General features: G+C 41.5%; 1 protein-coding gene across 1 annotated transcript in view; it reads left to right on the top strand.

The window, feature by feature from the left end:
• Positions 1 to 24,759, top strand: part of LOC138851702 (X-ray repair cross-complementing protein 6-like) — a 69,805-nt gene that overhangs the window by 25,561 nt on the left and 19,485 nt on the right. Inside the window, exons 5-6 of the mRNA XM_070081103.1 lie at positions 810 to 987; positions 8,386 to 8,582. Coding sequence (XP_069937204.1) covers positions 810 to 987; positions 8,386 to 8,582 — 375 coding nt within the window. The remainder of the gene's footprint in view (positions 1 to 809; positions 988 to 8,385; positions 8,583 to 24,759) is intronic.

The raw sequence follows: 24,759 nt of genomic DNA, 5'->3' as shown, positions 1-24,759 counted from the left end.
TCTGATATTTATACATGAAATTTATGGAAATGTGAGAGTGCTGTAGTACTAGCATAGAGAAGCACTTAATAGAAACTATATATTGTATACGTATGTACTTTTTCCCTTATTCTTGGAAAGTTACCAATACATTCTTGTACAAATCTAGTACCAATATGAGTGGTATACTACTATAGAGGTGTGTTTAATGGAAAGCACATTACTGGAAACTGATCGTCACAGTACAGTGGTACCCCAAATTTTGTACAGCTCCCAGCTCGAACAATTATGTAAGTGCATTATTGTAAGTGCTTTTGTAAGTGTACTTTTGGGGGTCTGAAATGGACTAATCTAATTTACTTTATTCCTTATGGGAACAAATTTGGTAACGGCACTCGAACAGCCTTCTGGAACGAATTACAGTGGACCCCCGGTTAACGATATTTTTTCATTCCAGAAGTATGTTCAGGTGCCAGTACTGACCGAATTTGTTCCCATAAGGAATATTGTGAAGTAGATTAGTCCATTTCAGACCCCCAAACATACACGTACAAACGCACTTACATAAATACACTTACATAATTGGTCGCATTGGGAGGTGATCGTTAAGCGGGGGTCCACTGTATGGCCGAAACTCTGGGTACCACTGTATATAATTTTTTCGAGTTTCCCCTTTGTAAGTATATACTATGTTATAATGAGTCATGAATGTAAAAGGCAACATCCATGATAAAATTCTTATAATGCAAACTGTGAGTAAATTACAGTAAGTTGCTGATTGTCTCTTACTGTTTAGCACCATGAGAGAAAATTGTGCCTTTCCTTTTCAGCACAAGTCGCCTGGCTGGGCAGAGCATCTTGCTTTTCACTTGCCGAGATAATCCTCACGCTGCTGATGATCAGAAACAAAGGCAAGCCCGACAAAAAGCTAAGGATTTGAAGGAGGCAGGAATTGTGTTAGAAATTCTACATATGGGAAAAACCTTTGATGTGAATAAGTTTTATAAGGTAAGATATATATTTTAAGTTTGCTGCAAAGATGTTCCTTGGTTTGTGACAGATGGTTTCCTAGCCCTTGGTATATAAATGAGAATTTCATAAAGTAAACCCAATTTAACATATAAAACACAGTAATACATTCCAAGACCTTGACTGAACCTTACTCAGAGAAATTATCATAGAGATTGGAAGATTGTTACTGTGGATAAGAGAAGCAAATGAGGGCAAATACAGTGCCTGCAAGTTATATCTGTGAGCATGCAAGTTCAAGGTACAATAAAAGTTGCACTTTCAGGGTACTGAAATGAATAGCTCGATCACTAGTGCACTCAACTCACACACTGGTCCAGGGATCAATCCCCAGTACAGGTGGTATAGCAGGTATCCTAAGGACGTGTTTCCTTAGGATACTTGCTATACCACCTGTACTGGGTATAGCAGGTATCTTAAGGACGTGTTTCCTTAGGATACCTGCTGTCCAGTGTTCATCAGTAAAGTGGGTACTTGGATGTTAGTCGACTGGTGTGGGTCACGTCTTGGGACAAAATTGACCTAATTTGCCGGAAATGCTCTGCATAACAAGGGGCTTTTTGTGTAGTGGTATGCCATGGATGTATACCTTGTACATGTAGAAATAAAGATTACTACATGTATTATTCTTGTTATTATTATTAACACTTTTGGGGTCGGTCCCATTGTATCAGGGTTTTGAAGCCGGTGTCATTCGCATGGTACAACGCCATGAGCTCAGATCACTCAGATAAGCTGTAAGTGGTAAATTTTGGCCTAGATATGAGAGAATGGGTCTGTGCGGTAATTGTGCACCATATAAAAAAATCCTGCAGCATGCAGTGCATAATGAGAAAAAACTGCAACAGTGTTTTTAGTTTAAAATGGCGATTTGCCCTGGGTTTTGTCGAATTCGGTTTTCAGGGACTTTCTCATTGAATTTTTGTCCCAGTTTTCGTACATTCGCTTGGTTTTTGTTGAGTTGACAGTGGTCTACCATACCAAACACGTCCACCTGCCCGCACCCACACAAAGCATCACATGCATTCTGACTCAGTCTGGCTTTGTTTATCATTGAAGTGTGCATTACCCCGGGTGTGAGGCTAACCCTGACGGCCTTACGCCTATTGCGGAATCTGTTGTGTCTTTGGGAATGTGAGTAGCTAGGATGTGGAAGAGTTGGTGGATGACCACAGGGAAGAGCTGCAAGACCTTCATCTGGAACAGCAACAGACTGCAGCAGAGGAAATTGCTTCAGAGGAGGAGGAAGAGAGAGGGGAGAATGTGTCTTCAGTGATTAAGGACATGTGTGCAAAGTGGAATGAGTTGCAAAGTTTTGTGGAGAAATATCACCTTAACAAAGCTGTTGCAAGCCATGTCTGCAACATATTCAATGATAATAAAACCACACCATGGGTGGGGATAGAACCCGCGATCAGAGAGTCTCAAAACTCCAGACCGTCGCATTAGCTACTGGACCAGCTAGCCACAATAAGATTTGTCCAACTAGGTATATTTCTACACCATAGGAAGGTTAGCATAGGCACCATTGTGACCACAAATGCAAGTTTTTACAGACGAATCTCCAGCTAGCGTGGCCGTGACAAACTCTAGCTCAAGTCCCCTCAAAGCCGTCAACATGACTCATGAAATCGTAATGACACGTCATGTTGACGGCTTTGAGGGGACTTGAGCTAGAGTTTGTCACGGCCATGCTAGCTGGAGATTCGTCTGTAAAAACTTGCATTTGTGGTCACAGTGGTGCCTATGCTAACCTTCCTATGGTGTAGAAATATACCTAGTTGGACGAATCTTATTGTGGCTAGCTGGTCCAGTGGCTAACGCAACGGTCTGGAGTTTTGAGACTCTATGATCGCGGGTTCTATCCCTGCCCGTGGTATGGTTTGGTTGCAATCGTGTCATTACGATTTCGTGAGTCAATGACAATACCTTGTCCCATTTTAGGCAAATCTTAGAGATGCCAAAAACAGACCTCTCTGGACAGATTTTTTTGTGTGACAGGGGGTCCAGTGCCAGTAAAAGATAAAGAAGGGAAGTAACTCCAGATAGGGCCTTGATACCTGACGTCCTTATGGAGGGGGATTCCCCTTCCAACTAATAACCTCTCCTCCTCCCTCTCCCCTCCTCGCCATCTTCCATATGCCAACAAGGGTCTTCGGTAAAGGTACAAGTGATGATAAATGTTAATTTATCCATTTCATTAGTCATTTATATTTATTTCTCATTGTTTTATTTCTGTATTGTCTATAAAATGTATTTTCTGTTAATACTTTTGAGTGTCTGGAATGGATTACAGTGGACCCTCGGTTATCGGCCGTAATTGTTCCAGAAGCTTGGTGTAAGACCGAAATGGCCGAAAACCGAATTAATATTTCCCATAAAAATTAATGGAAATACAATTAATCCCTTCCAGACAAAAATATTCACACAAAAAAATAATTTTTTTAACAGTTATACAAGTATTACATACCTTTATTGAAGGCTAATGGTGGCTTCTGGAAAATAGGGAGGAGGAAAGAGGGAGGAGTTAGTGTTTGGAAGGGGAACCCCCCTCCATAAAGACTTCAGGTACCAAAGCCTTCTCTGGGGGTTACTTCCCTTCTTTGTCTTTTAAGGCCACTAGGACCAGCTTGAGAGTCACTGGACCCCTGTCGCACAAAATAACTGTCAAGAATGCTCTGTTTCTGGCATCTCTTTAACCCTTAAACTGTCCAAACAGATTTACGTTCACGTGCGTAGTGCTCCAAAAGTAGATCTACGTTTTTTACATATTTTCAAATATAACAAAAAAAAAGTAGATCAAAGTTTTTTTTACATGTTTTCAAATGTAAAAAAAAAAAAAAAAAAAAGATCTACATTTTTTTACATACTTTCAAATGCTGAAAAAACGTAGATCTATGTTTGGACAGTTTAAGGGTTAAGATTTCCCTGAAATGGGACAGGGTTTTGTCACTGAACATGTTGCAGATATGGCTTGTTTCAGCTTGGTCAGGTGGTGTTTCTCTACAAAAGCTTGCATCCTAATCCACATTGCACACACCTCTTTAATCTCTGAAGACGGTACCTCCTTCACTTCCTCTGCTTCCTCCTCTGAAGCAAATTCCTCAGCTGCAATATGTTGCTGTTCGAGTTGAAGCTCTTCCCTGTGGTCCTCCACCAACTCTTCCACATCCTCGCCACTTGCCTCCAACCCCAGGGACTTCCCCAGTGCCACAATAGAGTCCACAGGTTCATGGTCAGGGTCAGGGTCAGTCTCAAACCCTTCAAAATCCCTCTCTTGGACACAACCTGGCCACAATTTTCTCCAAGCAGAGTTCAAAGTCCTGGAAGTCACTCCCTTCCAAGCCTTACCTATAAGGCTTATGCAATTGAGGATAGTGAAGTGATCTTTCCAGAACTGTCTTAGGGTCAACTGAGCATCAGAGGTCACTTCAAAGCACTCTTCAAACACTGCTTTTGTGTAGAGTTTTTTGAAGTTAGAAATGACCTGCTGATCCATGGGCTGGAGGAGAGGAGTGGTGTTAGGAGGAAAGAACTTCACTGTTATAAAGCTGAAGTCCCTAAACAATTAGTCTTCCGAGTCTGGAAGATGTGCAGAAGCATTGTCCAGTACCAGGAGGCACTTGAGTGGCAATTTCTTTTCCAGCAGGTATTTTTTTCACACTTGGGCCAAACACATCATTAACCCACTCTTTGAAAATTTGCCTTGTGACCCATGCCTTTTGATTAGCTTTTCACATCACACACAATCTATTCTTAATGACATTGCTTTTCTTGAACACTCTGGGATTTTCTGAGTGACACACAAGTAAAGGCTTCACTTTAAAATCCCCACTAGTATTACCACACATCAAAAGAGTAAGCCTGTCTTTCATAGGCTTGTGTCCTGACAGTGCCTTTTCCTCCTGCATGATGTAAGTCCTGTTTGGCATTTTCTTCCAAAACATGCCTGTTTCGTCACAATTGAACACTTGTTGAGGTTTTAATTGTTCAGCCTTTACATAGTCCTTGAACTCCTGTACGTACTTTTCAGCTGCTTTTTTGTCAGAACTTGGAGCCTCTCCATGGCTTACAACACTGTGTATGCCACTACGTTTCTTAAATCTCTCAAACCACCCGTTGCTGACCCTAAATTCACTACCAGCAGCACTTGTTCCAGGAGTTTTCTGTAGAAGATCATCATGTAACTGCTTTGCCTTCTCACAAATAATCGACTCCACAATACTATCTCCCACTAATTCTTTTTCCTTAATCCACAATAACAACTTTTCCATCTGTTCCATTATCGGTGATCTTTGTTTCGTTATAAAAGTTACTCCTTTTGCAACATTAGCATCCTTGATTTGTTCTTTCTTTGCCAGGATGGATGTTATAAGTCGATTTGTTTTTCCTGTACATCTTGGCAAGTTCCATCATCATCATACCTCTCTCATACTTATCAACCACTTCACGCTTAAATTCCATGGTGTTTCTCACTTTCTTTACCACAGGAACTTTACAAGGAACTTTCTTTGGAGCCATGGTTACTTATTTCACAGATGCACTGCAAAAAAAAAAAAAAACACTAAAAACAATGGAAAACAAGTGAAATGTTTGGATGTATGAATAGAAGGTTCCTCACACACCAAGAGACAAAGCCAGACTGATGTGCAGTAGGCCCCAGCCGGCCGATCACCGAAATAACGGCCGATCACCAAAATAACGGCCGATCACCGGGCACTGAATAACCCACCAATGATTGAGTTGGTCGATAACAGGAACCGCCGATATCCAAGGATCCACTGTAATTGGATTTACATTACATGTATTTCTTATGGGAAATATTGCTTCAATTTTCGTACAGTTCGGTTTTCGTCAGATTTCTGGAATGAATTATTCACAAAAGCCAAGGTTCCATTGTATATTACAGAAATAGAGATGGTTTTGATTGGTTTCGGGACTGAAAGTAGCTTGAAATTGAACTCCTAGTGGAAATGTTCGATTTTTGCCGGTATTCCAGAGTACACAAATAACATCACTTGTCCAGTACACATCCAGCTGGCTAGTCTGATACTCATTTAGGAATGCACTGACATTATTTATATAATTTTTGTTTTTTTCAACAAACCGGCCATATCCCACCAAGGCAGGGTGGCTCAAAAAGAAAAACAAAAGTTTCTCTTTTTAAATTTAGTAATTTATACAGGAGAAGGGGTTACTAGCCCCTTGCTCCTGGCATTTTAGTCGCCTCTTACAACACGCATAGCTTATGGAGGAAGAATTCTGTTCCACTTCCCCATGGAGAATTATTTATATAAATATTACAATAATGCAGCAGTCTGCATAACAGTAAATCTTCTATGTTTTGCATGAATAAAAATTCAAAATGGAAAGCAAGCGGTAAAATAAGAGAGGCCTGGAGATGTGACTAATGAACAGAGAAAATGTTATTTTAGTGCCAGGAATGTCTGCATTGTTTATTCTGAACCCTATTTTGAAAGTGGCATTTCATGAATTTTGTGTGAAATTGGCCAAATTACCAATTTTTGATCACTTTATTGGATAGTTTAAATAGTTGAATGGGCAGTTTCTTGTACTTAGTTGATAGAATGGAAGTCATACTAGAGAAATAGCTAAGAATTTGGTCAAATGCAAAAATGAAACTGGCCTAAAATCTGACTCAAAGCGGACAAAATCACCAATGCGTAAATATTCCTGACAGCTAAATTCATGAAAGCATAATTTCGTCAGTTTTCCATCAAATCTTGTACTTTTTGTTTTATTACCTTCAGAAAAAGATTCTCCCATTTCATGATTTTTTTTGCAACCCCGAGAACAAGTTTGAGAGCAGGGGTAGTGACCCTGATAGGGTTAATATTATAACTCAGGAGACCACTGTATTGATAATTCCTTAGAGATGATACAAGAGATGAAGTGTGAAGAAAAACATGTGGATTACATGTGTATGAAAAAATAAAATATGCATGGATGGTCAGAGTACCAGATGCTCCGTTTCTTTGCCTCAGATTAAATCTCATTAGCTCTCATTATCCAAGCATTGTTTGACACATTCAGGTTTAGCACTTTCCTATAATGGATATAATAATAAGAGTGCAAGAAATACAGGGAAATAAGTCTGTTGAGTATGTCTGGGAAGGTGTACGGTAGTTATTATTGAAAGAATTAAGGCTGAGACTGAGAGAAGGCTTGCAGATGAACAAGGAGGCTTAAGGAAGGGTAGGGAATGTATAAACTTAAGTGTTTACATTGAAGCATATAAGTAAATAGTATTTAGATAAGGGTATAGAAGTATTTGTTACATAATTGGACTTGGAAAAGGATGGATAGCGAGCAGTTTGGCAGATGTTGCAAGTGTACGGAATAGGTAGTAGGTTACTGAAAACAATTAGAGGTTTTATGAGGAAAGTGAGGCTCAGTTTAGAGTATGTAGGGGAGAGGGGAAGGTATGAGAGCATGGCTGTACCCGTGCTCGTATATGAGTGTAAAGCATGGGTTGTGAATGTTGCAGCAAGGAGGAGGCTGAAGGCAGTTAGAGATGTGTCTGAGGGCAATGTGTGATGTGAATGTTATGCAAAGAATTTGTAGCTCGGAGATTAGAAGGAGGTACATGATTACTTGGAGGGCATTTAAATCTATAGTGGAGGAAAGGCAGGGTAGGGGTTATCCTAGGAAAGGCTGGAGGGGGGGGATAAGGGTTTTGTGTGCAAGGAGCCTAGACATCCAATAAGTGTGTGTGTGTGTGAGAGAGAGAGAGAGAGAGAGAGAGGGAGAGAGAGGGAGAGGGAGAGAGAGGGAGAGGGAGGGAGAGGGAGAGGGGGAGGGAGAGGGAGAGGGAGAGGGGGAGGGGGAGAGGGAGGGGGAGAGGGAGAGGGAGAGAGGGAGAGGTGGGGGAGGGTGCGTGGCGGTGGCGGCAAGTGGTTTTTATGACATGACTTGGAGTGTGAGGAAGGTAACTTTTATGAAGGGCTTCAGGGAAACCAGTTAGCTGTACTTGAGTCCTGGAGGTGGGAAGTACAGTGCTTGCAGTCTGAAGGAGGGGTTGGGATATTTGCAGTGCTGAACTTCAGTATTGGTGTGCCTCTGGCAAGACAATGATGGAGTGAGTAATGGTGAAAATGTTTCTTCTTTTTTGGGTCACCCTGCCATGGTGGGAGATGGTGTGTTAAAAAAAAATTAGAGATAGGATACATGAACAAGGAGAGTTCTTTATAAATGCAAAATATAATTTTTTGGATTTAGACGTAAGATTTTGAAATTTGTTTTCAAAGTTGGTGACTTTGAAAGTACTGAGGCAGTTACATACTATATATGTTCTTTTGGTAAATGTTTCTTCTTATTGGCAATAAAAGTTGTTTACAACTGTTGTATCTTCAATAGGACTTGATAATACCTGATGAAGATGAAGACGATGAGGACTCTCAAGAAAAGATTACTCTAGCAGATCCCACAAGTCGATTTGAGGAACTGATGGAGAGAATGAGACGACTTGATCACAAACAGCGCACCACTGGCAGGGTCATGTTTACCTTAGCTCCTGGGGTGGAGATGTCTGTTGGTGTCTACACAGCAGTTAGGTGAGACAATTTTTCTTTTTCTTTTTATTTATTTTTTACTTCACTTACCATCTTTTACAAAGGCAGGGTGTCCTAAAGAAAGGAAATGCATTCACCATCATTCATTCAATAACTGTCTTGCTTGAAATGCATAGAAATTACAATTACCCTTTAAACTGTCCAAATGTAGATCTACATTTTCTCTCCCAGCACTCCGAATATTTTGAAAAAAAGAAGCATTTTTTTTTAAATGAAGAGGACATTATTTTATACATTAAGAGATAAAAATTTTTTTGGGGGGTCAGTAGTTACTGAGATATAAGCCCGTGAAGTTGGCGCTGAATGCTCAGGTGACGGCAACATGGAATGCTGCCATTTGCAGGAATGTTAAAGATTTATCGTTTTTTTTTTTTTTTTTTTTTTTTTTTTCAATTCTTTTGTAATTTTTGTAGATTTTATGTTATAATTATGTTTTGTTGCAGATCTTTTGATTTCATAGCAAATTGTTGTTGAGACACAAATGTTTGGTACTAAATTAGTAATCATGCTGTCACAAACACACATGTTCACATTGATTGATGAATTTGTACACTTGGTTCAATCACATACTGTTGTCTACAAATATATACAGTAGACCCATCGCCTTACGTTAAATCCGCCATACGAAGCATTTGAACGCAAAAATTTTGCCTCGCCTCACGATAAAAAACTCGCCTTACATGATTCGTCCAGGACGCGTCCCACGTGTGGCCTCAGCTGCCCCGTGGGTGCCAGTGTTTACAAGCCAACCAGTGCGGTCGCATCCACGCATACATTCGGTACATTTCACCTTATCCCAGTGTTTTTTGCGCTTGTAACTGCAAAATAAGTCACCATGGGCCCCAAGAAAGCTTCTAGTGCCAACTCTGTGGTAAAAAGGGTGAGAATTAGTATGGAAATTAAGAAAGATTTTGAAGGGTTTGGGGCTAACCCTGAGAAGCCTATGCCAGTTGTGGAATCCATTGTGCCTACTTCAAAGATTAAGGAAATGTGTGCAAAGTGGGTTGAAGTGCAAACCTTTATGGATGAAAATCACCCTAACACAGCTATTGCAAGCCGTGCTGGCAACTATTACCATGACAATGTTGTGGCCCATTTTAGGCAAATCTTAAAGGAACGGGAGGTACAGACCTCTGTGGACAGATTTTTTGTGCGACAGAGGTCCAGTGACTCTCAAGCTGGTCCTAGTGGCATTAAATGAAGGGAAGTAACCCCGGAAAAGGACTTGCTACGTCAAGTCCTAATGGAAGGGGATTCCCCTTCTAAACAATAACAACTTCCACACTCTCCCCTCCTCCCATCCCATCAATCATCACCAGATCTTCAATAAAGGTAAGTGTCATGTATTCTATTCTTAGTAGAGTAGTAATTGTGCATGTCTTCTTCAGTTTGTGTGTATTAAAATTAATATTTCATTTGGTAAAATTTTCTTTTTTCATACTTTGGGGTATCTTGCATGGATTAATTTGATTTCCATTATTTCTTATGGGGAAAATTAATTCCCCTTATAATAATTTCGTCTTACGATGAGCTCTCAGGAATGGATTAATATCGTAAGGTGGGGGTCCACTGTACAAGGTATTTACAGGTTCCATTTATGTTTCTAGAACTCCACCATTGTATAATACTTCATGAAGCATGGATTCATACAGAGTGCCACCCCACATTGCTGACTCGCCTAATTGTACTCGCCTAATTGTGGTTGCAGGGGTCAAGACTCGGCTCCTGGCCCCGCCTCTTCACTGATCGCTACTTGGCCCTCTCTCTGCTTCCTGAGCTTTGTTTTACCTCATCTTAAAGCTATGTATGGGTCCTGCCTCCACTACATCACTTGCTAGGCTATTCCACTTCCTGACGACTCTGTGACTGAAGAAATACTTCCTAACATCCCTCTGACTCGTCTGAGTCTTCAGCTTCCAATTGTGACCCCTTGTTTCTGTGTCCCCTCTCTGGAACAACCTGTCTCTGTCCACCTTATCTTCCACGCAGTATTTTGTATGTCGTTATCATGTCTCCCCTGACCCTCCTGTCCTCCAGTGCCGTCAGTCCGATTTCCCCAACCTTTCTTCGTAGGACATATCCGAGCTCCGAAACTAGCCTTGTTGCAAACCTTTGCACTTTCTCTAATTTCTTGACGTGCTTGACCAGGTGTGGGTTCCAAACTGGTGCTGCATACTCCAGTATGGGCCTGATGTACACAGTGTACAGTGTCTTGAACGATTCCTTACTAAGGTATTGGAACGCTATTCTCAGGTTTGCCAGGTGCCCATATGCTGCAGCAGCTATCTGGTTGATGTGTGCCTCCAGAGACATGCTCGGTGTTATGGACAACCCAAGATCTTTCTCCTTGAGCAAGGTTTGCAGTCTTTGGCCACCTAGCCTATACTCTGTCTGCAGTCTTCTTTGCCCTTCTCCGATCTTCATGACTTTACATTTGGCAGGGTTGAATTCAAGAAGCCAGTTGCTGGACCACGTGTCCAGCCTGTCCAGGTCTCTTTGAAGTCCTGCCTGATCCTCATCTGATTTAATTCTCCTCATTAACCTCACATCATCTGCAAACAGGGACACCTCTGAGTCTATCCCTTCCATCATGTCATTCACATATACCAAAAATAGCACTGGTCTTAGGACCAACCCCTGTGGGACCCCACTCATCACAGGTGCCCACTGTGATACCTCATCCTGTACCATGACTCGTTGTTGCCTTGCCTCCCTGTCAGTGCCCTTCCTGTTATACGCGCCTGACATATGAAATATGAATCGTGTTTTTTCGCACTTGGGGTTGCTTTGTAGTGTTAGCACACACAACACACTTTTTCTGAGAATACTTCTTTGGGGTAGACAGTATCTGTATGAGGCAGTGACAGTTAGGGATTATTTGGTCTGACACTTCCCCCTCTAGTTGTGGCTGGGGGACAGGTAGCTGTTGAGGGGCAGGTACAGGTGTGGTACCATGCTTTTTTACTATCTGCTTTATGACACCGAGGGTGAATTCCACATAGCGTTGTCGCTTCCCAGTCTTTATTTCGTATATGTTGAAGGCATTGAGCATTGCAATGTCTACAAGGTGGAAAAACACTTTCATATACCACTTGCGACTCCTACACACACAATCAACGTACCCTATTTGCATGTCACACTTGTCGACTAGTTGCATATTGTTGGTATAGTCGATGACAGCAGCTGGCTTTACAATACATTCATTGGTGTGCCTGTTCACTCTGTACCATTTCGTTTCTGTGGATGGTTGACAGCAACGTCACGTCCAGTTTGTCATGCCACGTCAGTGCCATGATGTCATTGCCATGTGTTGCTTGCACTGCACCTACAGCATTGCCTCCAGTGAACCTTGGCATGTGTTTTCTGTTTCTTCTCACTGTTCCACATATTTCAGTTCACACAGAGGAAATTAACGAGCATACGGCTTGTATACAGTTGTCTGTGTACATTGTATGACCCTTGCCAAGGTATAGCTCCATCATCTTGCAAACAACATACCAGAAATGCCCAACATCCACCTAGTATCGTCAGCTCCATCATCTTGCAAACAACATACCAGAAATGCCCAACATCCACCTGGTATCGTCGAGTGTATTTTTCCCTGTGTACATAATGACATCCAACACAATACCAATCTCACAGTCACACATAACAAAGAGTTTTATACCAAAGCAATTACATTTGCTTGGTATATATTGTTTGAATGACAGTCATCCCTTGAACAGAATCAAGGACTCGTCAACAACAATGTTCTTGAATGGGTAAAAGTAGGCACTGAACTTTTGCTTAAGATACATAAACACTTCCTGGACTTTGTATAGGTCATTTCTGTTGGGCATATTCCTGTATGAGAAGTGCAACATTCATAGCAACAGAGTGAATTTGTTGCCGGAAAGGAGGTCATGGAAGACTGGAGTACTGATGTAGTAGTCTGTGGACCAGTACTGTGTTATATTGTGCTTATATGTATGTGGCATAAGCATGACAGTGCCAAGGAATAAATACATTTCAGCCACAGTTGTACCTCTTCACCTGTGCACCTGCGACAATTCAGCAGTAATAACTGTTGATCTGCATGATAATCAAGTTCATTATAGGCTCATCAAAGTATAGTTGGAAATAGTCTAACTCTGTAGACTCATTTGTGATGGGACATTCTGGCAGAATGCCACTTTCACTGGCATTAAAATTGCAAGGATGTGGCACGAATGGTGTACTTTCTGTTCGGTTCTATTCACGGTCACATGGTGCAGAGTGGACCTGTGGTATGGGGCGTGGGGGAGCAGGAGGAGGGATGGGAGTGGAGGCAGCACATGGTTGGGGGGTGCCAGGCGGTCCTTTGTCCACCCACTGCGCCATGCGGCCCAGGCACCACTTCCTCTTCCTCCATCCCCACATATTCTCCTTCATGATCACCATCACTATCAGTGGCTGGGGTTTTCGATCGTGACCTCCCACGACCCTTGCAGACTGCATATGGCACACTGACTGAACGTAGACAACGATGCCTAAAAATTATGTTTCACTGGGAATAATGAATATCACTATCACTCGGCGAATCCTCTAAGTGCATAAAATTGATCTCTTCATCACTTATATCAATTTCACTTTTGTCATCACCAAAACTGCAGGAAAATGATAATTTCCTCTTGAATAGTTGCCTTTGGGTAGTAACACTGGGCACCCTAGAGGTGCTGGGCTGAGGGTCTGGTATGGCCACACTGTCCACACCAGAAGTGATGGGCTGAGTGTCATCTGGGTTATCATCAGTATTTTCACTAATTCCTTGACCATTAGTGGCCATATTGGTGTCAAATCCACTAAACTCTCATTCTGTATCACTTTTCTCGAATAAGAGAGTGTAAATACGATGAGGCGTGAGTGAATCACGGGGTTTGCCTTGATGTTGACCCAAGATGGAGCTGAAACTAAATTTTTTGTTATTAACATCGCTTCACTCTTTTTTTTATGTTCACTGTTAATTTTCTTCTTTTACACACATTTCCAAAATCCTCTACCAACCTTGGCAATTTCTTTCATGTATCTCCTAGAAGTACTGTATCATCAGCAAAGAGCAACTGTCACTTAGTATCAAACTCACTATCTTTTAATCACACACCTCTTCCTAGCACCCTCCCATTCACCTCTTTTGTAGCCTTATATAAATATATTAAACAATTGTGTTGTTTTGTATTGAGATGTGTTGAAGTATCGGTATCAGTATGGGTGGGCATTGGCTAATTTTGATATTTTTGGGTATCATCTCTCACTGAGGTAAGGTGACATGAAAAAGAAACATTTTCACTATCATTCACTCTATCACTCTCTTTCCAGAGGTGCATGAATACAACAGTTTAGTTACCCCTCCAAACTGTAGATATCCTCTTATATGTCAGAGAAATTGTTGTTTATGGTAATAATCACTCTCAGTAAGCAGCATGAGCTACCTTGAAAAATTCAAGACAAAAAAAGAAATTCTTGATACAATAGCTAAATCATGCAGAAATAGAGAAGACATAGAAGAACCCCTAAATGGTGGTGCAGCATGAGTGTGTAGCCAAAGAATTTTTTTTTTTTTTACCATTTCCATGGGTACCCAAAGCTAATTGATGTGCTGCCTATGTTAAAACAAATGTAAATGCTCATGTACATTGAGAATGCTGAAAATTCCTTCATTGGTTGATATTGGGAGAAGAGGACACCTGTTGACAGTACAGTGTGGCCTCGCTTTACGGTGTTCCACTAATACGATGATTTCAAATTATGACCAAATCTTTCTATAAGGCGAGCTGTCTTTCAAATACGGCACTCGCCACCCGGTTTGTTTACATACTTCGTGAGCACATCTCTTATGTCTGGAAACTTTCCAAAATTTCAGGTGTTTTAAAGTTATTGCATATTTTATATGTGTTCTGATAATAATACTGGTATACCTGTACCTAAATATACTTACACACTGTGTTGGCGTGCAGGTACACATTAAAATCACTAAGAGTGTCCCTCTAGTCTTAACACCATAGTAATACTACATAATAATAATCACTCTTGGGCACATTAAATGTTTTATTTTACATCAATATAGACATTTTCATTAATCCATCTATGATATTTTCTTCAAAATTATATAAGAAACACGTTACATAGCATATAAACATGCTATGTTTATATGCCGAGCGGAGGGAAAACATTACGTTTTCCCTGGTCCACCAAAGAAACATATATGAATCTGCGTTTGGCCCAGTCACTCCCCCACTCTGCTTTTGTTTACAATTCTCGGCATGAATTATTCATTAATGTACATGTTTATAGAGGGGCAACTGATATATCAGATCATTATTTAGTTGTAGCTACAGTTAGAGTAAGAGGTAGATGGGAAAAGAGGAAAGTGGCAACAACAAGTAAGAGGGAGGTGAAAGTGTATAAACTAAGGGAGGAGGAAGTTCGGGCGAGATATAAGCGACTATTGGCAGAAAGGTGGGCTAGTGCAAAGATGAGTAGTGGGGGGGTTGAAGAGGGTTGGAATAGTTTTAAAAATGCAGTATTAGAATGTGGGGCAGAAGTTTGTGGTTATAGGAGGGTGGGGGCAGGAGGAAAGAGGAGTGATTGGTGGAATGATGAAGTAAAGGGTGTGATAAAAGAGAAAAAGGTAGCTTATGAGAGGTTTTTACAAAGCAGAAGTGTTATAAGAAGAGCAGAGTATATGGAGAGTAAAAGAAAGGTGAAGAGAGTGGTGAGAGAGTGCAAAAGGAGAGCAGATGATAGAGTGGGAGAGGCACTGTCAAGAAATTTTAATGAAAATAAGAAAAAATTTTGGAGTGAGTTAAACAAGTTAAGAAAGCCTAGGGAAAGTATGGATTTGTCAGTTAAAAACAGAGTAGGGGAGTTAGTAGATGGGGAGAGGGAGGTATTAGGTAGATGGCGAGAATATTTTGAGGAACTTTTAAATGTTGAGGAAGAAAGGGAGGCGGTAATTTCATGCACTGGCCAGGGAGGTATACCATCTTTTAGGAGTGAAGAAGAGCAGAATGTAAGTGTGGGGGAGGTACGTGAGGCATTACGTAGAATGAAAGGGGGTAAAGCAGCTGGAACTGATGGGATCATGACAGAAATGTTAAAAGCAGGGGGGGATATAGTGTTGGAGTGGTTGGTACTTTTGTTTAATAAATGTATGAAAGAGGGGAAGGTACCTAGGGATTGGCGGAGAGCATGTATAGTCCCTTTATATAAAGGGAAAGGGGACAAAAGAGATTGTAAAAATTATAGAGGAATAAGTTTACTGAGTATACCAGGAAAAGTGTACGGTAGGGTTATAATTGAAAGAATTAGAGGTAAGACAGAATGTAGGATTGCGGATGAGCAAGGAGGTTTCAGAGTGGGTAGGGGATGTGTAGATCAAGTGTTTACATTGAAGCATATATGTGAACAGTATTTAGATAAAGGTAGGGAAGTTTTTATTGCATTTATGGATTTAGAAAAGGCATATGATAGAGTGGATAGAGGAGCAATGTGGCAGATGTTGCAAGTATATGGAATAGGTGGTAAGTTACTAAATGCTGTAAAGAGTTTTTATGAGGATAGTGAGGCTCAGGTTAGGGTGTGTAGAAGAGAGGGAGACTACTTCCCGGTAAAAGTAGGTCTTAGACAGGGATGTGTAATGTCACCATGGTTGTTTAATATATTTATAGATGGGGTTGTAAAAGAAGTAAATGCTAGGGTGTTCGGGAGAGGGGTGGGATTAAATTATGGGGAATCAAATTCAAAATGGGAATTGACACAGTTACTTTTTGCTGATGATACTGTGCTTATGGGAGATTCTAAAGAAAAATTGCAAAGGTTAGTGGATGAGTTTGGGAATGTGTGTAAAGGTAGAAAGTTGAAAGTGAACATAGAAAAGAGTAAGGTGATGAGGGTATCAAATGATTTAGATAAAGAAAAATTGGATATCAAATTGGGGAGGAGGAGTATGGAAGAAGTGAATGTTTTCAGATACTTGGGAGTTGACGTGTCGGCGGATGGATTTATGAAGGATGAGGTTAATCATAGAATTGATGAGGGAAAAAAGGTGAGTGGTGCGTTGAGGTATATGTGGAGTCAAAAAACGTTATCTATGGAGGCAAAGAAGGGAATGTATGAAAGTATAGTAGTACCAACACTCTTATATGGGTGTGAAGCTTGGGTGGTAAATGCAGCAGCGAGGAGACGGTTGGAGGCAGTGGAGATGTCCTGTCTAAGGGCAATGTGTGGTGTAAATATTATGCAGAAAATTCGGAGTGTGGAAATTAGGAGAAGGTGTGGAGTTAATAAAAGTATTAGTCAGAGGGCAGAAGAGGGGTTGTTGAGGTGGTTTGGTCATTTAGAGAGAATGGATCAAAGTAGAATGACATGGAAAGCATATAAATCTATAGGGGAAGGAAGGCGGGGTAGGGGTCGTCCTCGAAAGGGTTGGAGAGAGGGGGTAAAGGAGGTTTTGTGGGCGAGGGGCTTGGACTTCCAGCAAGCGTGCGTGAGCGTGTTAGATAGGAGTGAATGGAGACGAATGGTACTTGGGACCTGACGATCTGTTGGAGTGTGAGCAGGGTAATATTTAGTGAAGGGATTCAGGGAAACCGGTTATTTTCATATAGTCGGACTTGAGTCCTGGAAATGGGAAGTACAATGCCTGCACTTTAAAGGAGGGGTTTGGGATATTGGCAGTTTGGAGGGATATTTGTGTATCTTTATACGTATACGTCTTACGAGCCAAAAACAGTGTTTCTGACGTATATATACTCAATAATTCTAGCGGCTTCAAATCAAGCGGGAGAAAGCTGGTAGGCCCACATGTGAGAGAATGGGTCTGTGTGGTCAGTGTGCACCACATAAAAAAAATCCTGCAGCACACATTGCGTAATGAGAAAAAAAAATCTGATCGTTTTTTTGGATTAAAACGCCGACTTTGAGGTGTATTTTCGTATAGTATTTATCGTTGTATTCGCGTTTTCATGGTCTTAGGTGATAAAATGGAAAACATATTACAGAAATAGAGATGATTTTCATTACTTTGACGATGAAAACGACCTTGAAACTGAGCTCAAAGTAGCGGAAATGTTCGATTTTTACCAATGTTCAGGAGTAAATAAATCACACCACACGTCCAATACACGTCAACTGGGGAGTCTAATATTCTTTCACTAGTGCACTGATATTATTTATACCATTTTTACAATAATGCAGTAGTCTGCATAACAGTAAATTTTGTATTTTTTTGTATGAATAAAAAATCAAAATAGAAAGCAATAATAATATAAGAGGGGCCTAGAGATGTGACTAATGAACAGAGCATATGTTATTTTAGTGCCAAGAATGTCTACCTTGTTTATTTTGGACCCTATTTTGAAATTGGCATCTTTTTTAGTTTTGCGTGAAATTGGCCAAATTGCCAATTTCTGACCACCATATTGGGTAGTCCAAATTAGTAAATGGGAGGTTTCTTGTACTCAGCTGATAGATAAAATGGAGTTCTAAAGAAATAGCTATGAGTTTGGTCAACTGGAACAATGGAATTGGCTGAAAATAGGGCTCAAAGTCGGCGAAATCGCCGATACGCATATGTCGCCGAGACCGCTAACTTCGCGGGAGCATAATTCCATGAGTTTTCGACCAAATTTCGAACTTTTGGTGTCATTACCATCGGGAAAAGATTCTCTATCATTTCATAAGAAAAAATAATTTTTTTTTTTTTCAAAAATTGAGCGACATAGAATGACAGTTTCAGAAAGGGGCCTGAAACAGTCAAAGGGTTAACGCATACCGATTAAAAACCCGCTCACCGATTTTCGTCCGAGACGCGTCCAATGTGCGCCTCAGCCAGCCTCACATGTGCCGCCCGTGCCATTGTTTACCAGCCAGCCTCCGCGGTAACATCCAAGCATACACTCGGAATATTTCGTATTATTACAGTATTTTCGGTGCTGTTTCTGGAAAATAAGTGACCATGGGCCCCAAGAAAGCTTCTAGTGCCAACCCTACACCTCAAAGGGTAAGAATTACTATAGAAATGAAGAAAGAGATCATTGATAAGTATGAAAGTGGAGTGCGTATAGCCGACCTAGTCAAGCTGTACAAGAAACCCCAATCAACCATCGCTACTATTGTGGGCACCAGAAAGACAATCAAGGAAGCTGTTCTTGCCAAAGGTTCAACTGTGTTTTCGAAACAAAGATCGCAAGTGATGGAAGATGTTGAGAGACTCTTATTGGTGTGGATAAATGAAAAACAGATAGCAGGAGATAGCGTCTCTCAAGCGATCATATGTGAAAAGGCTAGGAAGTTGCATGAGGATTTAATTAAAAAAATGCCTGCAACTAGTGATGATGTGAGTGAATTTAAGGCCAGCAAAGGTTGGTTTGAGAGATTTAAGAAGCGTAGTGGCATCCATAGTGTGATAAGGCATGGTGAGGCTGCCAGTTCGGACCACAAAGCGGCTGAAAAATATGTGCAGGAATTCAAGGAGTACATAGAAACTGAAGGACTGAAACCTGAACAAGTGTTTAATTGTGATGAAACAGGCCTGTTCTGGAAGAAAATGCCAAGCAGGACCTACATTACTCAGGAGGAAAAGGCACTCCCAGGACATAAGCCTATGAAAGACAGGCTTACTTTGTTGATGTGTGCCAATGCTACTGGTGATTGCAAAGTGAAGCCTTTATTAGTGTATCACTCTGAAACTCCCAGAGCGTTCAGGCAAAAGAATGTCCTCAAGGATAATTTGTGTGTGCTGTGGAGGGCAAACAGTAAGGCATGGGTCACTAGGGAATTTTTCTATAACTGGTTACACCATGCATTTGCCCCCAATGTGAAAAATTACCTAACTGAAAAGAAATTAGAACTTAAGTGCCTCCTGGTGTTAGACAATGCCCCTGGTCATCCTACAGACGTGGCAGAGCGACTTTATGGGGACATGAGCTTCATTAAGGTGAAGTTTTTGCCTCCTAATACCACTCCTCTCCTGCAGCCCATGGACCAGCAGGTTATTTCCAACTTCAAGAAACTGTACACAAAAGCTCTGTTTGAAAGGTGCTTTGTAATGACCTCAGAAACTCAACTGACTCTAAGAGAGTTTTGGAGAGATCACTTTAATATCCTCAATTGTGTAAACCTTATAGGTAAGGCTTGGGAGGAAGTGACTAAGAGGACCTTGAACTCTGCTTGGAAGAAACTGTGGCCAGAATGTGTAGACAAAAGGGATTTTGAAGGGTTTGAGGCTAACCCTGAGAATCCTGTGCCAGTTGAGGAATCCATTGTGGCATTGGGAAAGTCCTTGGGGTTGGAGGTTAGTGGGGAGGATGTGGAAGAGTTGGTGGAGGAGGACAATGAAGAACTAACCACTGATGAGCTGATAGATCAACTTCAAGAGCAAGAGGCCAGACCTGAGGAAACTGGTTCAGAGGAGGGGAGAGAGAAATTGAAGAAGTTGCCTACTACAAAGATAAAGGAAATCTGTGCAAAGTGGCTTGAAGTGCAAACCTTCATGGATGAAAATCACCCTCACACAGCTATTGCAAGCCGTGCTGGTGATTATTACACTGACAATGTTGTGAAACACTTTAGGCAAGTCATAAAGGAACGAGAGGTACAGGCCACTATGGACAGATATCTTGTGCGAAAGAAGTCCAGTGACTCTGAAGCTGGCCCTAGTGGCATTAAAAGAAGAAGGGAAGTAACCCCAGAAAAGGACTTACTACCTCAAGTCCTAATGGAAGGGGATTCCCCTTCTAAACAGTAAGAAGATAATGCTCTCCCCTCCTCCCATCCCATCAATCATCACCAGATCTTCAATAAAAGTAAGTGTCATGTAATTGTGCATGCCTTTTTCAGTTTGTGTGTATTAAAATTAACATTTCATGTGGTAAAAAAAAATTTTTTTTCATACTTTTGGGCGTCTTGCACGGATTAGTTTTATTTCCATTATTTCTTATGGGGAAAATTCATTCGCATAACGATTATTTCGCATAACAATTAGCCCTCTTGCACGGATTAAAATCGTTAACCGGGGGTCCACTGTACAAGTTCAAGTGAGCCTGTGATAACATCTCATTTCGACATTGCAGATTCTGCATTTCTTAACAAATGTTTACCAAAGAATATACATGTATTTGGTTCAAGGACAAATGTAGTGTACCGTATTACAGTTTATTAGTGTGTTCAGTAGTGTTTGTCATGCAATGAATTAAATCTGCTACATGGGGCATTTGTCTGTGTCCAATAGGCTTGAGATGCAGAGGACCTAGTCTGCTGCATTGAGCACTTCAATACAGTGGATTTTTGTTAAAATGGACATTTCTCCTTCCTATTACAAGTGCTTCTCAACTTACGATGGGGTTGCATTCTGATGAACCCATTGTAAGTTAAAAATATCGCAAGTTTTTATTTTATTTATTAGCACATCGGCCGTTTCCCACCAAGGTAGGGTGGCCTGAAAAAGAAAAACTTTCACCATCATTTATTCCATCACTGTCTTGCCAGAGCCGTGCTTACACTACAGTTATAAAACTGCAACATTAACACCCCTCTCCTTCAGAGTGCAGGCACTGTACTTACCATCTCCAGGACTCAAGTCTGGCCTGCTGGTTTTCCTGAATACCTTCATAAATATTATCCTGCTCACACTCCAACAGCATGTCAAGTTCTAAAAACCATTTATCCCCATTTGCTCCTATCTAACACACTCACACATGCTCGCTGGAAGTCCAATTCCCTCGCACACAAAACCTCCTCCCTCCAATCTTTCCTAGGCTGACCCCTACCCCTCCTTCCCTCCACTCATTCTATTTTGTTCCATCCTCTCCACATGTCAAAACCACCTCAACAACCCCTCCTCAGCCCTCTGGATAATAGTTTTGGTAATCCCGCACCTCCTCCTAATTTCCAAACTACGAATTCTCTGCATTCACACCACACATTTCCCTCAGACACGACATCTCCACTGCCTCCAGCCTTTTCCTTCTTGCAACATTCACCACCCATGCTTCACACCCATATAAGATTGTTGGTATAACTATACTCTCATAGTCCCACAGACTCCTCAGTTCACCACTCACCTTTTCCCCTCAACAATTCTATGATTCACCTCATCTTTCATAGACCCACCTGCTGATCATCCATGCCTAAATATCTGAATACATTCACCTCCTCCATACCTCTCCCTTCAACCTGATATCCAATCTTTCATTACCTAATTTTTTTTGTGTTTTCATCATCACCTTACTCTTTCCTGTATTCACTTTTAATTTTCTTCTTTTACATACCCTACCAAACTCATCCACCAACTTCAGCAACTTTTCTTCTGAATCTCCCAAAAGCACAGTGTCATCAGCAAAGAGCAACTGTGACAACTCCCACTTTGTGTTAGATTCTTTATCTTTTAACCTCAAACCTCTTGCCAACACTTGAGCATTCACTTCTCTTACAACCATATCTATAAATATATTGAACAACCATGGTGACATCGCAAATGAGATACCCATGAGAGGCATCCTGTTCCACTGTTTGAGAATTGTCTAGTTCTTGTTTCAGTTTCCCATATTCTTTTGGACTGTCCTATCAGTGAGCTCGCAGAACTTTCGTCCGACGTCATCACCGCTTTAATGCCCTTACTTTATTTTTCCTCCTTCCTGACAGACCCACCTTTAACACAGACTCCCTCTTCAACTTTTTGACAGCAACTGATTTATTACACAAACTTTGATAATCCTTCTTTTAGCACTCCTCATAGCCCCTCCTAACTTTGTGTTTATTGTCATCTCCACCCTTATTTAACAAACTTTGATTTACAGTAGACCATTATATTACATGGATTTATTTGCCATGTTATGGTTATTGCACTATTGAAAAATTGCAGCACAATTTTATATAACACTTTGTAAAATTAACTTTACACGATTCTGTTGGCGGGCGCGGAAAAAATTTCCCCAGTTCAAACAGTTCAAGCTGCTACCTTGTTGTGGGTCAGCGGGGGAGACCTCCCGCCATCCCCTGCCACCCCCGACACACCCGCCACCCCCATCCCAGCCTTCGTGCATACGTGTCCAGTACGAATACTCCCTAGGAGCTAGGTGCGTTTGTGAATTGTGTTTTGATCTTTTAATTGTCATATCTTGTATCTGAGATTTCAGGTACGTCTTGCTACTTCTACTTACACTTAGGTCACACTACACATACATGTACAAGCATATATATACACACACCCCTCTGGGTTTTCTGCTATTTTCTTTCAAGTTCTTGTTCTTGTTTATTTCCTCTTATCTCCATGGGGAAGTGGAACAGAATTCTTCCCCTGTAAGCCATGCGTGTTGTAAGAGGCAACTAAAATGCCGGGAGCAAGGAGCTAGTAACCCCTTCTCCTGTATAAATTACTAAATTTAAAAGAGAAACTTTTGTTTTTCTTTTTGGGCCACCCTGCCTCGGTGGGATACGGCCGGTTTATTGAAAGAAAGAAGATCTTGTATCTGCCAAGCAGTCATGGCACCCAGTAGGCATACCAGTGTTGCTGAAAGTGACAAGAAAAGGTATAAGCATTTAAGTCTTAGAGTTCACAAAGAAAATAGAGATAGACAAGAGATAGCCTGTGGCCGAGTGAAGCCTCAGTTTGTACAATTAATAAGAATGAGGTAAATATACGAGTTTGTGTGATGAATAACTGACGGACTGATAGACTTACTTGACTGACATACTAACTTTATTGACCTACTTAACTGACTTGCTTGACTGACTTGCTTGATTTACTTGACTGACTGACTTGACTGATTTGACTGACTTACTGACTTTACTGACTTAGACTTTTTCACTGAAGGGAACCCTGACAATGGTCTGAAATAGTGTTTAGAGCAGCTGATGCTTTACCGTCAGCTGTATAATGTACTGCAGGGTAAAATATAACAGAAATCCATTACAGAATTTATGCACACTCCAGTACAACCATCAACTTCAGTACCAGAACCTCTACCATCCACCTCAGTCCAGTAGGACCACAACATAACTCTCCACTCTCTTCACAATCATCCACAAACACCGGCACCCACAATTTAAGGTAAGAAATACAGTGGACCCTCGGGTAACGCCTTTAATCCGTTACAGAGAGCTAGCCTTAACCGATTGAGCCTTCAGCCGAATTAATTTTCCCCATGAGAAATAATGGAAATGAAATTAATCCATTCCAGACACCCAAAAGTATTAAAATAATTTTTTAACATGAAATATACATTTTCCTACATAGAAAACAATGATACATGCACAATAAACATTACTGAAATGACACTTACCTTTATTGTGGACTTGTTGATGAGTGATGAGACGGGACATTGTTTTCTTGAACACTCTGGGACATGCAGGGAGTGTAGCAGGCATGCAGGGAGTGTAGCAGGCATGCAGGGAGTGTAGCAGACATGCAGGGAGTGTAGCAGGCATGCACGGAGTGTAGCAGACATGCAGGGAGTGTAGGAGGCATGCACAGAGTGTAGCAGGCATGCAGGGAGTGCAGGAGGAATGCAGGAAGTGTAGCATGCATGCTGGGAGTGTAGCAGGCATGCAGGAAGTGTACAAGGCATGCAGGGAGTGTAGCAGGCATGCAGAAAGTGTAGCAGGCATGCTGCGAGTGTAGCAGGCATGCAGGAAGTGTAGCAGGCATGTAGGGAGGCATGCAGGGAGTGTGGCAGGCATACAGGGAGTGTAGCAGGCATGCAGGAAGTGTAGCAGGCATGCAGGGAGTGTAGCAGGCATGCAAGGAGTGTAGCAGGCATGCAGGGAATGTAGCAGGCATGCAGGAAGTGAAGCAGGCATGCAGGGAGTGTAGCATGCATGCAGGAAGTGCAACAGGCATGCAGGGAGTGTAGCAAGCATGCAGGGAGAGTAGCAGGCATGCAGGGAGTGTAGCAGGCATGCAGGGAGTGTAGCAGGCATGCAGGGAGTGTAGCAGACATGCAGGGAGTGTAGCAGACATGCAGGGAGTGTAGCAGGCATGCAAGGAGTGTAGCAAGCATGCAGGGAGTGTAGCAGGCATGCAGGGAGTGTAGCAGGCATGCAGGGAGTGTAGCTGACATGCATGGAGAGTATCTGGCATGCAGGGAGTGTAGCAGGCATGCAGGGAGTGTAGCAGGCATGCAGGGAGTGTAGCAGACATGCA

The sequence above is a fragment of the Cherax quadricarinatus genome, unplaced genomic scaffold, assembly GCF_038502225.1.
Source record: "Cherax quadricarinatus isolate ZL_2023a unplaced genomic scaffold, ASM3850222v1 Contig1692, whole genome shotgun sequence".
Lineage (NCBI taxonomy): Eukaryota > Metazoa > Arthropoda > Malacostraca > Decapoda > Parastacidae > Cherax > Cherax quadricarinatus.
Note: the sequence above shows the minus strand (reverse complement) of the source record. Positions and strands in the feature narration are given on the sequence as shown.